Source organism: Macaca fascicularis, chromosome 12 (assembly GCF_037993035.2).
Source record: "Macaca fascicularis isolate 582-1 chromosome 12, T2T-MFA8v1.1".
Lineage (NCBI taxonomy): Eukaryota > Metazoa > Chordata > Mammalia > Primates > Cercopithecidae > Macaca > Macaca fascicularis.
In genome coordinates this window covers 133,898,066-133,912,119 of record NC_088386.1, presented here as the reverse complement: position 1 = coordinate 133,912,119, position 14,054 = coordinate 133,898,066, and the positions used below count along the sequence as shown (strand labels likewise).

The 14,054-nt window shown below is 39.7% G+C and overlaps 1 protein-coding gene across 18 annotated transcripts in view; it reads right to left on the bottom strand.

Annotated features, from left to right (window-relative positions):
• UBE2F (ubiquitin conjugating enzyme E2 F (putative)) overlaps positions 1 to 14,054 on the bottom strand; it is a 76,501-nt gene that overhangs the window by 34,395 nt on the left and 28,052 nt on the right. For 15 of the 18 annotated variants that reach the window (XR_012421634.1, XR_012421633.1, XR_012421630.1 and 12 more), the window contains one exon: positions 13,691 to 13,756. The exons of the other annotated variants lie outside the window; for them this stretch is intronic. Coding sequence is in view for 9 of the 15 variants with exons in the window: in XM_065526358.2 (XP_065382430.1) it covers positions 13,691 to 13,756 (66 nt within the window). In the remaining 6 variants the exon portion in view is untranslated. The remainder of the gene's footprint in view (positions 1 to 13,690; positions 13,757 to 14,054) is intronic. 18 annotated transcript variants of the gene reach the window in all.

Sequence of the window (14,054 nt, the reverse complement as noted above, 5' to 3'; positions counted from 1 at the left end):
CAGAGGATATGAGCAAATCCCTTGAAGGACACAGATTAGTGAAACCCACTCAAGAATAACCTAGGCAGCCCTATATCTATTAGAAATGTGTTTATACTTAAAATCTTACCACAACAAAACAAAATTCCAGAGACAAGTGGCTTCACTGGTGAATCCTACCACTGAATAAAGAATTAACAGGCCAGGCACAGTGGTTCACACCTGTAATTCCAGCACTTTGGGAGGATCGCTTGAGCCCAAAGGTTCAAGACCAGCCTGGGCAACATAGTGAGACCCCCGTCTCTACAAAAAATAATTAGCTGGGCATGGTAATGCATCTGCCCACTACAGATGGTGGGCATCTGTAGTCCCAGTTACCTGGGAGCCTGAGGCGGGAGGACTGCTTGAGCCCAAGAGGTTGAGGTGGCAGTGAAGCATGATCATGCCACTGCAATTCAGCCTGGGCAAGAGAGTAAGACCTTGTCTAAAAAACAATTAATCAGCTAATTAATACTAATTCTACACAAGCTCTTCCAGAGACTAGAACACCTCCCCATTCAAAGACCAGAATACATTACCTTGACACCAAAATTAGGCAACTCATTATAAAAAAAAATTACAAATATCCCTCATAGACAGGTAAGAATTTGTAAAAATTATTAATAAAATACTAATATATCAAACTGAGCAATATATGAAACCATTAACACATAATACATGATGAATTATGGTTTATCTCACAAATGCAGCTTTGGTTCAACATTTGAAAAATAATCTATCAATGTAATTTACCTTATCAACAGATCAAAATAAAAAAACCATTATGATCACCTCAGTAGATGCAGAAAAAGCATTTGGCAAATTAAGCATCCATTCATTATTGACCATTTTTGGTTTGGGGCAAAAAAAGCATCCACTCATGATTTTAAAAAATACATATATATACACACATATATATATGCAAACAAGAAGTAGAAAAGAACTTCTCAACCTGATAAAGGGCATCTGCAAAAACCCTATAGCAAGGCCAGACTCAGTGGCTCATGCCTGTAATTCCAGTACTTTGGGAGACCAAGGCAGGCAGATTACCTGAGGTCAGAAGTTCAAGACCAGCCTGGCCAACATGGTGAAATGCCATATCTACTAAAAATATAAAAATTAGCTGGGCATGGTGGTGGGCACCTGTAGTCCCAGCTACTCAGGAATCTGAGGCACACGAATCGCCTGAACCCGGGAGGCAGAGGATGCAGTGAGCGCAATCACACCACTGCACTCCAGCCTGGGCGATAGAGCAAGACTCCATCTCAAAAAAACAAACAAAACCCCTACAGCAAACCATACACGTAATGATGAAAGACTGATAACATCCCCCTAAGATCAGAAACAAGCTGGCTGGGTGCAATGGGTCACGCCTGTAATCCCAGCACTTTGGAAGGCAGAGGCGGGCGGATCACCTGAGGCTGGGAGTTCGAGACCAGCCTGACCAACATGGTGAAACCTCATCTCTACTAAAAATACAAAAATTAGCTGGTTGTGGTGGTGCATGCCTGTAATCCCAGCTACTCGCAGGAGAATTGCTTCAACCTGGGAGGCGGAGGTTGTAGTGACCCGAGATCGCGCCATTGTACTCCAGCCTGGCAACAAGAGCGAAACTCTTTCTCAGGGAAAAAAAAAAAAAAAGGAACAAGCCAAGGATGTCCCTCTCACCACTTCTACACATGATTGTACTGGAAGTCTTAGACAAGAAAACAAGGCAAGAAGAGGAAACAGAAGGATACAGACTGAAAGGGAGAGATAAAATTGTCTTTATGCACAGATGGCATGATAGTTTACATAGAAAAGTCTACAGAATCCACAATACAACTACTACCATGAAAAGCAGGTTTGTCAAGATTGTAGGACACAAGGTCACTATACGAAAATCAGCTGTATTTGTATGTACTAGCAACAGAAAACTCAAAATAGATATATAAACCATATTCATGGATTAGAAGATGTGATAATTAAGATGACAATTATATGGTTTGGACGTATGTCCCCTCCAAATCTCATGTTGAAATGTGATGCCCAGTGTTTGAGGTGGGGCCTGGTGGGAGGTGTCTGGGTGATGGGGGCAGATCCTTTATGAATGGCTCAGTGCCATGGTAATTAGTGAGTTCTTACTGTTAGTTCATGCAAGAGTTGGTTGTTTAAAAGCGTCTGCATCTCTTTTGCTCCCTCTCTCACCATGTGACAAGCTAGCTCCACTTTGCCTTCCACTAGGATTATAAGCTTCCCGATGCCCTCACTAGAGGCAGATGCCAGCACCATACTTCCTACACAGCCATAAGCCAAAATTAGCCTCTTTTCTTTACAAATTACCTGGCCTCAGGTATTTCTTTATAGCAATGCAAATAAACGAACACAGCAATTCTCCCCAAATTGATTTACATTAGAGTCAATGTAGTCCTAATTAAAATCTCAGCAAGTTTTTTGCCAAATTTGACAGGCTGATTCTAAAGTGTATGTAGAAAAGTAAAGGAACAAAAAATCACCAAAATAATTTTGAAAAAGTAGAAAAATGCTGAAGGAGTCAGAGGTCACATGATGGGATTTCAAGACTTACTATAAAGCCATAATAATCAAGCAGCGGTATTTGTACAAGTGTAGACATACAGAACAATGGAATGGAACAGAGTCCAGAAATAGACCCACACACATATAGTCATGTAATGTCAACAAAGGTGCCAAGGTAAGTCAATGAGAAAAATCTTCTTCAACAAATGGTGCTAGAAATGGACAATGCAAAAAGAGATAGCAAAATAACAGAAACTACACTCTTTTCTTGTATAATATGTGAAAATTAACTCAAACTGGATCACACACCTAACTAAAACCTAGAGCTATAAAACCTCTGCTTTAAAAAAAATAAAGCCAGGCATGGTGGCTCCTGCCTGTAATCCCAGAACTTTGGGAGGCCAAAGTGGGCTGACCACTTGAGCCCAGGAGTTCAAGACTAGCTTGCGCAACATGGCGAAACCCTGTCTCTACAAAAAATAAAAAAATCAGCCAGGTGTGGTAGCATGTTCCCGTGTACCCAGCTACCTCAGGAGGCTGAGGCGGAAGGATAACTTGAGCCCAGGAGGTGGAGGTTACAGTGAGCCATGATCGTGCCACTGCATTCCAGCTGGGGCAACAGAGCAAGACCCTGTCTCAAAAAAATAAAATAATTTTAACAATAAGAGAAAATCTTTGTATTTCTTAGACAAAGATTTCTTAGGACACAACAAACACAAACTATTCTTACCAGTTTTGCATTGCTGCTATAATAAATTTTCACAAACTCTATGCCTTGAACAATACAAATTTATTATCTTCTGGAGGCCAGAATACCAAAATGGGTCCCACTGGGCTAAGATCATGACTTTGGCAAGGGGGCACTCCTTTCTGGATGCCCCAGAAAAGGCTGTCTCCTTGCACTAGCAGCAGTCAGAAGCTGCCCACAACCAGGGGTCATGGGCCCTTCCTCCATCTCCAGAGGCAGCAGTGGCAGGTGAGTCTTTCTGCCAGTGCATCACCTCACCTGCTTCCTGCTTCCATTGTCACATCACCTTCTCTGACTCTAACTGCTTCTCTCTCCCTTTCCACTTTAAGGATCCCTGTAATTACATTGGGTCCACCTAGAAACTCCAGGACAATCTCCCTGCCTTAAGATCAGATGACTAGCAACCTTAATTTATCTGTAACTCTAATTCCCTTTTGCCATGTAACATAACATATTCAACAGCTTCCAGGAATTAAGACATAGACATCTTTTAGGGCCATTATTCTGCCTACAACATTACCACAAAGAAAAAAATCATAAGTTGGATGTCCCCAAATGAATTTAAAATACATGGTCTTTAAAAGACAGTATTAAGGAAATAAGGATGAGCCATAGACTAGGAAAAAACATTTAGAAAACACATCTGATAAAAGACATATCTAGGGTAAAGAACTCTTAAAATTCCACAATAAGAAAAAAAAACTTATTTTTTTTTTTAAATGAGCAAAACAGTTGAGCAGATGCGTCTCCAAAAAAGAGATAGTCATTAAGAATATGCAAACTAATACCACAATTAAATACCACTATGTAACCATTACCATGAGTAAAGTTTTTTAAACTAAATGCTGGTGAAAATGCAGAGCAATTAGGATTCTCATACAGTGCTGGTGGGAATGCAAAATAGTACAGCTACTTGGAAAAAACAATTTTGTAGTTTCTTATAACTTAAGAAAACTGAGAGCAACTCAAATGCCTGCCATTTGATAAATGGATCATCAAACTGTGGTACATCCATACAACTGAAATAACAATACATGCAACAACATGGATGAATGTCAAAAGCATTACGCTAAGTGGGAGAAGCCACATACAAAATGTTGCATACTGTTTGGGTTCATCTAAATAATATCCTGGTAAAGGGAAAACTATAGGGAAAGAAATCAGGTTGATGACTGCCAGGCGCTGGGGATGGAGAGGGGATCTACAAAGGGGGTCGAGGGAACTTTTTGAGGTGATGGAAACTTCCTGTATCTTAATTGCAGTGGTGGTTATGTGACTGAGTAGGTCTGTCAAAAGGCAGAGAGCTGTCTACCTAAGAATGGTAAACTTACTGTATGTAAATTATAGCTCACTAAACATGATTCTTAAAAAAGATAAAAAGCCTGTGCCACATAAAAGACACCATCAGGTGGAACAGGAACCTTAAAGAGTGGTGGTAATTTTTTAAATGCTAAAAACCTTAAGATTTAAATACTATGTCATTTTTGGAGATTTTATACACACTATATACATTTTTACTGGAGACCACCAGAATCTATTTTTGCCCATGGAAGCGAATGTTTTTTACAACAATTCCTGTCATATTCGCTTCAGGAAGCTTGAGCATCCCACGAGAGAATATGACTTGGAGTTACGTTTAAGGCAGGGGACAGACCAGCATGAGAACAGATCAGGTGTCCCTGTATCAGATGATGGGGTGGCCTACTCAGTAGGCACAGTAAGCAAAGAAGCATCACATCAGCCAAATTCTTGGAAGGGGCAAGGAGAAAGCAGTGAATGTTTTCCTGATGAAAGTCAAGAGAATGCTTTGGCAGATAACTGACATGTTAAAAGCTCACATCACATTTCTATTCTACATCACAAGAAAATTGGCATCTGTATTTTTAAGATTATTTGAAAGAAAAGATTCCACACACACACACAAAAAAACACCTGTGCTTCTTTCAACTTTATCCCCCTTATAATGGTTATTTCCATACTAACACTAAAAATCAAGCTAGAAAGAACCAGGGATGAGAGTATAAATTTTATGTGTCTGAAACCTTTACATATTAACAATAAACTACATGTAAACTACTACATGGTCAGGATGTTGGTCGAGGCAATAGGACTGTTCCAGTGCTCTGCTCCATTTCCTTATCTTCTTACATGTCTATGACTATGTAAATGTTGTTCCAAAATATTCATGTGTCAGCCAGGCATGGTGGCTGATGCCTTTAATTCTGGCACATTGGGAAGCCAAGGCAGATGGATCACTTGAGGTCAGGAATTCGAGATCAGCCTGGCCAACAGGGGAAACCCTGTCTCTACTAAAAATAAAAAAAATAAATAAAATAAAAATTAGCCAGGCGTGGTGGTACACACATGTAATCCCAACTACTCAAGAGGCTGAGGCAGAAGAATCGCTTGAACCTAGGAGGCAGAGATTGTAGTGAGTCAAGATCATGCCACTCCACTCCAGCCTGGGTGATGGAGTGAGATTCCGTCTCAAACAATAAAAACAAAATGTTCATGCGTGGAACCAACTCGGGTTTCAGGTTCACCAACTTTAATTCTTTGCTTAAAGATTGGGATATTCCGGTTGGGTGCGGTGGCTCATGCCTATAATCCCAGCACTTTGGGAGGCTGAGGCAGGCAGATCACCAGAGGTCTGGAGTTTGAGACCAGCTTGGCCAACATGGTGAAACCTCATCTCTACTAAAAATATAAAAATTAGCTGGGTGTGGTGGCACATGCCCATAATCCCAGCTACTCGGAAGCCTGAGGCAGGAGAATCACTTGAACCTGGGAGGCAGAGGTTGCAGTGAGCTGAGATTACGCCACTGTACTCCAGCCTGGGCAACAGAGCAAGACTCTGTCTCAAAAAAAAAAAAAAAAAAAAAAAAAATGGATATTCCTTTATTACACATTCAGAAACTTCTCCTTCCATAGCTCCAAAGCTCTGAAACAAACCAAAAGTGATGGGGATAGCAGATAAATCCATTAAATGTTTATGACTTAATGTAAGCTGCACATTTACTATCATGTATCAGGGAGTTTTTATAAATTACATTTTCAAAATAAGAAAACATCAAAATCTAATGACATACATTCTAAAACAAATTTAGAGAAATACATACATAACTACATAAGATTTATAATCTAGCTATAGAAGTCTCTAATCAGAATTTTTTCTATACGTAATATCAATAAAAACCCTTTAAAAAAACACCACATATCTGATAAAGGATTCATATCAAGGTATATAAGGAAAGCTGACAACTTAATAAGACAATCAGGCCGGGCGTGGTGGCTCACGCCTGTAATCCCAGCACTTTGGGAAGCTGAGGCGGGCAGATCACCTGAGGTCGGGAGTTCGAGACCTGCCTGATCAACATGGAGAAACCCTGTCTCTACTAAAAATACAAAATTAGCCAGGCATGGTGGCGCATGCCTGTAATCCCAGTTACTCAGGAGGCTGAGGCAGGAGAATCACTTGAACCAGGAGGCAGAGTTTGCAGTGAGCTGAGATTGAGTCACTGCACTCCAGCCTGGGCAACGAGAGTGAAACTCGATCTTGAAAAAAAAAAAAGACAATCATATTTTTAAGTGGGCAAAATATTTGAAGACTCACTTGAACAAAGAAGATACACAGATAGCAAACAAGCAAACAATAAGATCACCATCACTGGTTATTAGGGAAATGCAAGTTAAAGTTATAATGAGATATACACCTACTAGAATGGCTAAAATTGAAAAGAATGACAATACCAGTTGTTGGTAAGAATATAGAGTAACTGGAATTCTCATTCATTGCTAGTAGGAATGTAAAACTTTGCAAAACTTAATGGTGGTGGTTTTATAAAGTTAAACTTACTCTTACCATATGGCCCAGTAATTCAACTGCTTTGTATTTATCCAGAAGAAATAAAAACATACTGGCAAATGAGGACCTGCACATACTTTAACAGCTTCATGTATAATAATAGCCCCAAAGTGGAAACAACACAAAGGTTCATCCACTGGTGAATGGGTAAATAAACTGGTATGCGTTCATACAACAGAATACAACTCATCAATACAAAATACAGAATACTGATTAACAACATGGGTGAAACTCAAAAACATGACACTAAGTAAAAGAATATAACTTATATCTCAATCAACATTACTTTTGAAAACACTAAAATAGATATATACACACCAATGATCTAGGTTCTACTTTAAGAAGCTAGAAAAAGTAAAGTAAAATCAAAGCATTAGGAAGGAAATAACAAAGAGTGGAAATAAACGAAATGGGCAAACAATTGAGAAAAAGTCAGTTCTTTGCAAAAACCAACTGCATAAACCTTTAGCTAACATGATCAAGAGAAATGAGAAGCCACAAATTATTGTATCAGTAATGAAAAAGGAGACATCAATATAAGTCTTACAGATATTAGTAGACTAGTAAGAATATTCTGGGCTGGGCACGGTGGCTCACACTTGCAATCCCAGCACTTTGGGAGGCCAAGGTGAGTGGATCACAAGGTCAGGAGATTGAGACCAGCCTGGCCAACATGGTGAAACCTGTTTCTGCTAAAAATACAAAAATTAGCTGGGTGTAGTGGTGTGTGCCTGTAATCCCAGCTACTCAGGAGGCTGAGGCAGGAGAATCGCTTGAACCTGGGAGGTGGAGGTTGCAGTGAGCTGAGATCGTGCTCCTGTACTCCAGCCTAGGTGACAGAGCGAGACTCCATTTCAAAAAAAAAAAAAAAAAGAATAACATCAAAATACTTACACTATGAATTTCCAAATAAGTACTATATAAAGCTATGACAATTAAAACAGTGTGGTACGGGCCTAAGGGTAAACACAGATCAATGGAACAGAATCAAGTCCAAAAAGGAGAACTACACATATACAGTCAATGCTTTTTGGTCAAGGTATCAAGGTAATTCAATGAAGAAAGGAAAGTCCTTTCATTGAAACAGTTGGGTATCTATATACATAAAGTAAATCTCAACCTCTGTCTTACTCCATACACAAAAATCAACTCAAGATGGATGATGGACCTTAACATAAAACCTACAATCATAAAGCTTCTAGGAAAAAAACATAGGAGCATATATTTATAAGCTTTGGGTAAGCAAAAATTTCTTGGACAGGACATAAAAGGCACAAACTATTTAAAAAATTGATAAACTGCACATCATAAAAATGAAAATTTCAGCCAGATGTGGTGGCTCACACCAGTAATCTCAGCACTTTGGGGGCCAGAGTGGATGGATTACTTGACGCCAAGAGTTTGAGACGATCCTGGCCAACAGAGCAAAACCCTGTCTCTACTAAAATTACAAAAATTAGCTGGGTGTGGTGGTGCACACCTGTAACCCCAGCTACTCAGGAGGCTGAGGCATGAGAATCACTAGAATCCAGGAGGCAGAGGTTTCAGTCAGGTGAAGTTGCACCACTGCACTCCAGCCTGGGTGACAGAGCAAGACTCTGTCTCAAAAAAAAAAAAAAAAAAAAAAATTCCTCCTCAACGAAAGACAGCATTTTTAAAAATGAGCAGAGAAGTCACAGAATGGGAGAAAATATTCACAGCTCGTGCATCTGACAAAGGACTTGTATTCAGACCACAGCATAAAATAAAAAGTGTTTTTAGGGCAAAAGACTGGGGCACTTCAGAAAGGACGATGTATAAATGGCTGGTAAATACATGAAAAGATACTCTACATCATCTGTCACTGGGAAATGCAAATAAAAACCCCAATGATATACCACTTCACACCCAAATGTTGATACATATGTAGAACAATGGAAAATTCTCATACAGTGCTGGTCAGGGTATGGCATAACCACAGTGGAAAGTTTCTTAAAAAGTTAAACATGTTATCTTTCCTATGACTCAGAAATTCCACTCTTGGGTAGAATTAAAGAGAAAGGAAAACAAAGAACATGAAAAGCTTGTTAAAAAAAAAGCTCACAGCAGTCAAACCTCATTGCTTTTGGTTTACTAATATTAGCCAAAAACTAGAAACTACTCAAATATCTATCACTAGGAAGATAAATTATGGCATATTCATTAAAATTCCATAAAAGGGGAATAAAATGATTCACACGTGTAAATTTAAAACTATGTTAAGTGAAAGAAGTCAGAGACAAAGAGTACATATATAGCATTCCATTTACATATAAAAAATTCAAGAATAAGCAAAACTAATCTATGGAAACAAAAATCAGAAAGTAATTTTGGATGGTGGTGTGGGGGGGCAAGGAACCGGCTACAAAGAGGCAGAAGGAAACTTTGGGAATGATGGAAATGTTTTTCATATTTATTGGGGTTATGGTTACGTATGTGTATACATTTTGCAAATGTAAGCTATACATTTCAAATTAGTACATTTTATTGTTTATACTTTTATACTTCACTAAAACTGATTTTAAAAATTTAAATTTAAGGCTGGGCGTGGTGGCTCACGCCTGTAATCCCAGTACTTTGGGAGGCCGAGGTGGGCGGATCACAAGGTCAGGAGATCGAGACCATCCTGGCTAACATGGTGAAACCCTGTCTCTACTAAAAATACAAAAAATTAGCCAGGCGTGGTGGCGGGCGCCTGTTGTCCCAGTTACTCAGGAGGCTGAGGCAGGAGAATGGCGTGAACCCAGGAGGCAGAGCTTTCAGTGAGCCGAGATCGCACCGCTGCACTCCAGCCTGGGCAACAGAGTGAGACTCCCTCTCAAAAACAAAAAAAATTTAAATTTAAATTTAAAAAATTGTCATTGTTATTTAAACCCATGTTCCCTTCAGTCTAAAACCATCACCACCATCACAGCAAGGCAGGCTAAGGTGACCTCCATCAACATGTCAGCCAGGCCACTCACTGAACAGGTCCAGTTTTTCAAACTGTCCCACTAACTTCACAGAAGACTCCATGGGATATTTCAGGCTATCTTTTAAGTTTTTGTTTTGTTTCACTTCACTTATTACTACTTTTTCTTGTTTTGTGAGATGATGTGGACACTTTTTTTCTAAATTCGGTCCCTTTCTTTTCCCCATCACCAAATTACATTTCCATGTTTGTCTCTAAAGAGTGTATATTTATTCCCAAGCATGAGCAACCATTCCAAAAACAAACAAAACTATGAAAATGTTAGCAAGTGTGAATAGGAGCCAGATAAAGAGGTGTGAGCTGAAAACGCAGATGCAATTCTTCCACTCTTGACCATTCTAACCCCCAGATCATAGATACTAGTGAGTTTTCAGCCCTAGCCCCAGGATTACTGGCTACAAATAAGTTCATTTCAAAATTTTTATTTCATATATTGTTAAAACTTCACAACTTAGACATATCACTGTAATTTGTTTTCAATATGAAGAGGAGCATGATTCCAAAAAACTTTTTAAAAACCATGATATTGGCTGGGCGCGGTGGCTCAAGCCTGTAATCCCAGCACTTTGGGAGGCCGAGGCGGGCGGATCACGAGGTCAGGAGATCGAGACCATCCTGGCTGACACGGTGAAACCCCGTCTCTACTAAAAAATACAAAAAACTAGCCGGGCGAGGTGGCGGACGCCTGTAGTCCCAGCTACTGGGGAGGCTGAGGCAGGAGAATGGCGTGAACCCGGGAGGCGGAGCTTGCAGTGAGCTGAGATCCGGCCACTGCACTCCAGCCTGGGCGACAGAGCAAGACTCCGTCTCAAAAAAAAAATAAATAAAAATAAAAAAATAAAAAAAAAATAAAAACCATGATATGTGGCAAGTTTTTAGGGTTGGCATATCTTGGCTACACTTCTCTTAATAATTAAAGAGCAGGCATCACCACAGCTTTCTAACTCACAGACATCACAAAATAGGGCATATACACTATCTAAAAAGCATGCTGTGCACAGCTCAATGTTAATGTCCCTGAAGAACACTTATTAAAAATATGAATGTTCAGGCATTAAGTATTTACAGGTACCAAGACACAAGTTACTTTTTATTTGTTATTTATTTATTTTTTTTGAGACAGCTCTGTCGCCCAGGCTAGAGTGCACTGGGCTGATCTCAGCTCACTGCAACCTCCACCTCCTGGGTTCAAGCTATTCTCCTGTCTCAGCCTCCTGAGTAGCTGGGATCACAGGCATGAGCGACCACCACGCCGGGCTAATTTTTTTGTATGTTTAGTAGAAACAAGGTTTCACCATATTGGCCAGGCTGGTCTCGAACTCCTGACCTCAAGTGATACATCCACCTGAGCCTCCCAAAGTGCTGGAATTACGGGCATTAGCCACCGTGCCCAGCCACAAGTTACTTTTTAATCTGATGGAACCGTGAATAGAAAAACTAACAATTATGTTCCATTTTCAAGGACAATTATAAGACCAACATCAAAGATGCTATCATATATATATAATCTCGATAATCACAACATTAATGTGATTCAGTAAAAAAATTCAGTTAAAAAATAAGGGGGGCTGGGTGCAGTGGCTCACACCTGTAATCCCAGCACTTTGAGAAGCTGAGGAAGACAGATCACCTGAGGTTAGGAGTTTGAGACCAGCCTGGCCAACAGAGTGAAATTCCATCTTTACTAAAAATACAAAAATTAGCTGGGCCTGGTGGTGCATGCCTGTAATCCCAGCTACTTGGGAGGCTGAGGCAGGAGAATCACTTGAACTGAGAAGGCAAAGGTTGCAGTGAGCTGAGATCGCGCCACAGCACTCCAGCCTGGGTGGCTCACTCCGTCTCAGAAAACAAAAAAGAAAAAAAGGTGGAGGAGAGGTGGGGAAGAAACATTTATCCAGCAGTTAGACCTGCCAGAAACCCAGTCATGTGACAGTGAAGAGCCTGGAAAAATCAACAAACATCTTTGAGTGGCCAAGGACCACAAAGCCCATGCTTGGGATGGGCAGAGCCACAGAATCCCTGATAGCCATTGAAAATGCCCTAGAAAGGCAGATGAAAGAAAATATTTTACTATTAACACACAAGTCTGAAATTAGTAAACAGAGAACCAATCTTAATCACTACAATAATTTCTGAGAATACTCTACATTACTTAACAGAATAGTAAATGATGTCCATAACAGTGACCCTGAGTCACCAAGAAAGCATTAGAGTGTGCTCAATACGTCTCGTCAAAAACAGCGCAATATGCAATGTGTAGCCAAAGGCAGCCAAAGAATCGTGAGAGTTTTCATCATTTCACAGTTTAAAGTCCTTCACTACATTTATCTATAGATGTCAGGCATGTGGAACACTCCGCTTTCTAATGATGGTGTTCTATTTGGCATAAAGTACGGCTAACAGAAAAAACAAGAAAGAAAAGAAAAAAAAATATATATATATAATGATGATGTTCTAGTATTAACTACTATACCCAAGTACTCTCCTTATCTTAATCAGTATCAGATTGATTTACACTTCCAGAGCCCCTTGTAGAACCATCACATAGATAAAATGGAATTTTTTAAAGTTTTCAAGCATATTTTGAAACCAGGATTTCTTGTGCTATTATTATCAAACATCTTCCACAGAAAAAGCCCATCCTACCCACAGAGAGACAAGGCCAGGACTTATTAGTGGGTTCATTGCCACCTACCAAAATCCTGTATTCTTTTCCACATTTTAATTTAATTTCCACATTTTAATTAACTAGTGACTAATAATTCTCAGTTTCTCACTACCTTTCCATACCCCAAATAAAATAATACCCTATATTTCCACCACCAAACATCCTTCCCTCTTGTTAATTCCCCACAGCAGCATCGACTGGTCGCCACTCACTGTCCAACACAAACACCAGTGGATTGTGAAGTGTGGGAATCTGCAGCTCTTGGAGCTGCATTGTAACTAGAAAATATACAAGTCCTCCTCTTGCTGTCTACTTTAACCAAGAAGAAACATGTTGCCATGCTGGGGCAGCTTAGGGATTAGACACTTATCAGTCTTTCTGAGGTCAGCTGGTAATCTTCTTTCTGTCTGCTTCGGTGTGCCAGACCCTGGGCTTAAGTGCTTTACCCACACTATCTGTTTAATCCTCACAACTGTCCTATGAGATAGGTCCTGTTTGACCCCACTTTGTAGATAGGCAGGCTGTGGCTAAAAGGTCAAGCAACTTAACCAAGGTCACACTATTCCTATGTGGGGGAAAAGGATTGGAACCCACTTACAACTTCAAAGCCCACACTCTTCACTATACACCAACTGCTTCAGCTGTCATTAACTTTAGTTACATTTATACATCATTGAGAGTGTACACTGAATGCCTCAAATTCACTTTACTATGCTTTATTTCATTCACTATGAAGTATGTATCTTATCTTCATATGAAATTGTTATTAATGTGTTAATTTTTTAAAAGCTAGAGGACAAATGAAGGCAAAGAATACAGGTTTGGGCAGCCTTTATAATTTGCTGTTTGAAATAACTTTAATACTTAAGTATGTAAGAATGTTACCTGGGGTTACTGTTAGCTGAAAACAATGAAGCTTGTTTGGATCAGGAAAATGCACTTTACATGTACCTGCAAAAGAAACAGCACATCAGGAAGGCCTGGCAGTGAGCAACAGTCCATATGATGAGGCTAACTTTTGAACACATGTAAAGTTAGCGGTGCTAGAGGGATTTGTATGGTTTATGGAAAGCTGGTAGATCTCCCTCCCTATTTGTCTGATAATAACTGTGCCAATAAAATTGCAAACCAGTGGTTTTTGTCATGTGTTTTTCTCCTTAGTCTTTTACTAGTTAATCCCAAATAGAGATGTTTTCCTTCAACCTTTAAGTGGTCACTAAACCATTTATTTCAAAAGAATTATGCTACT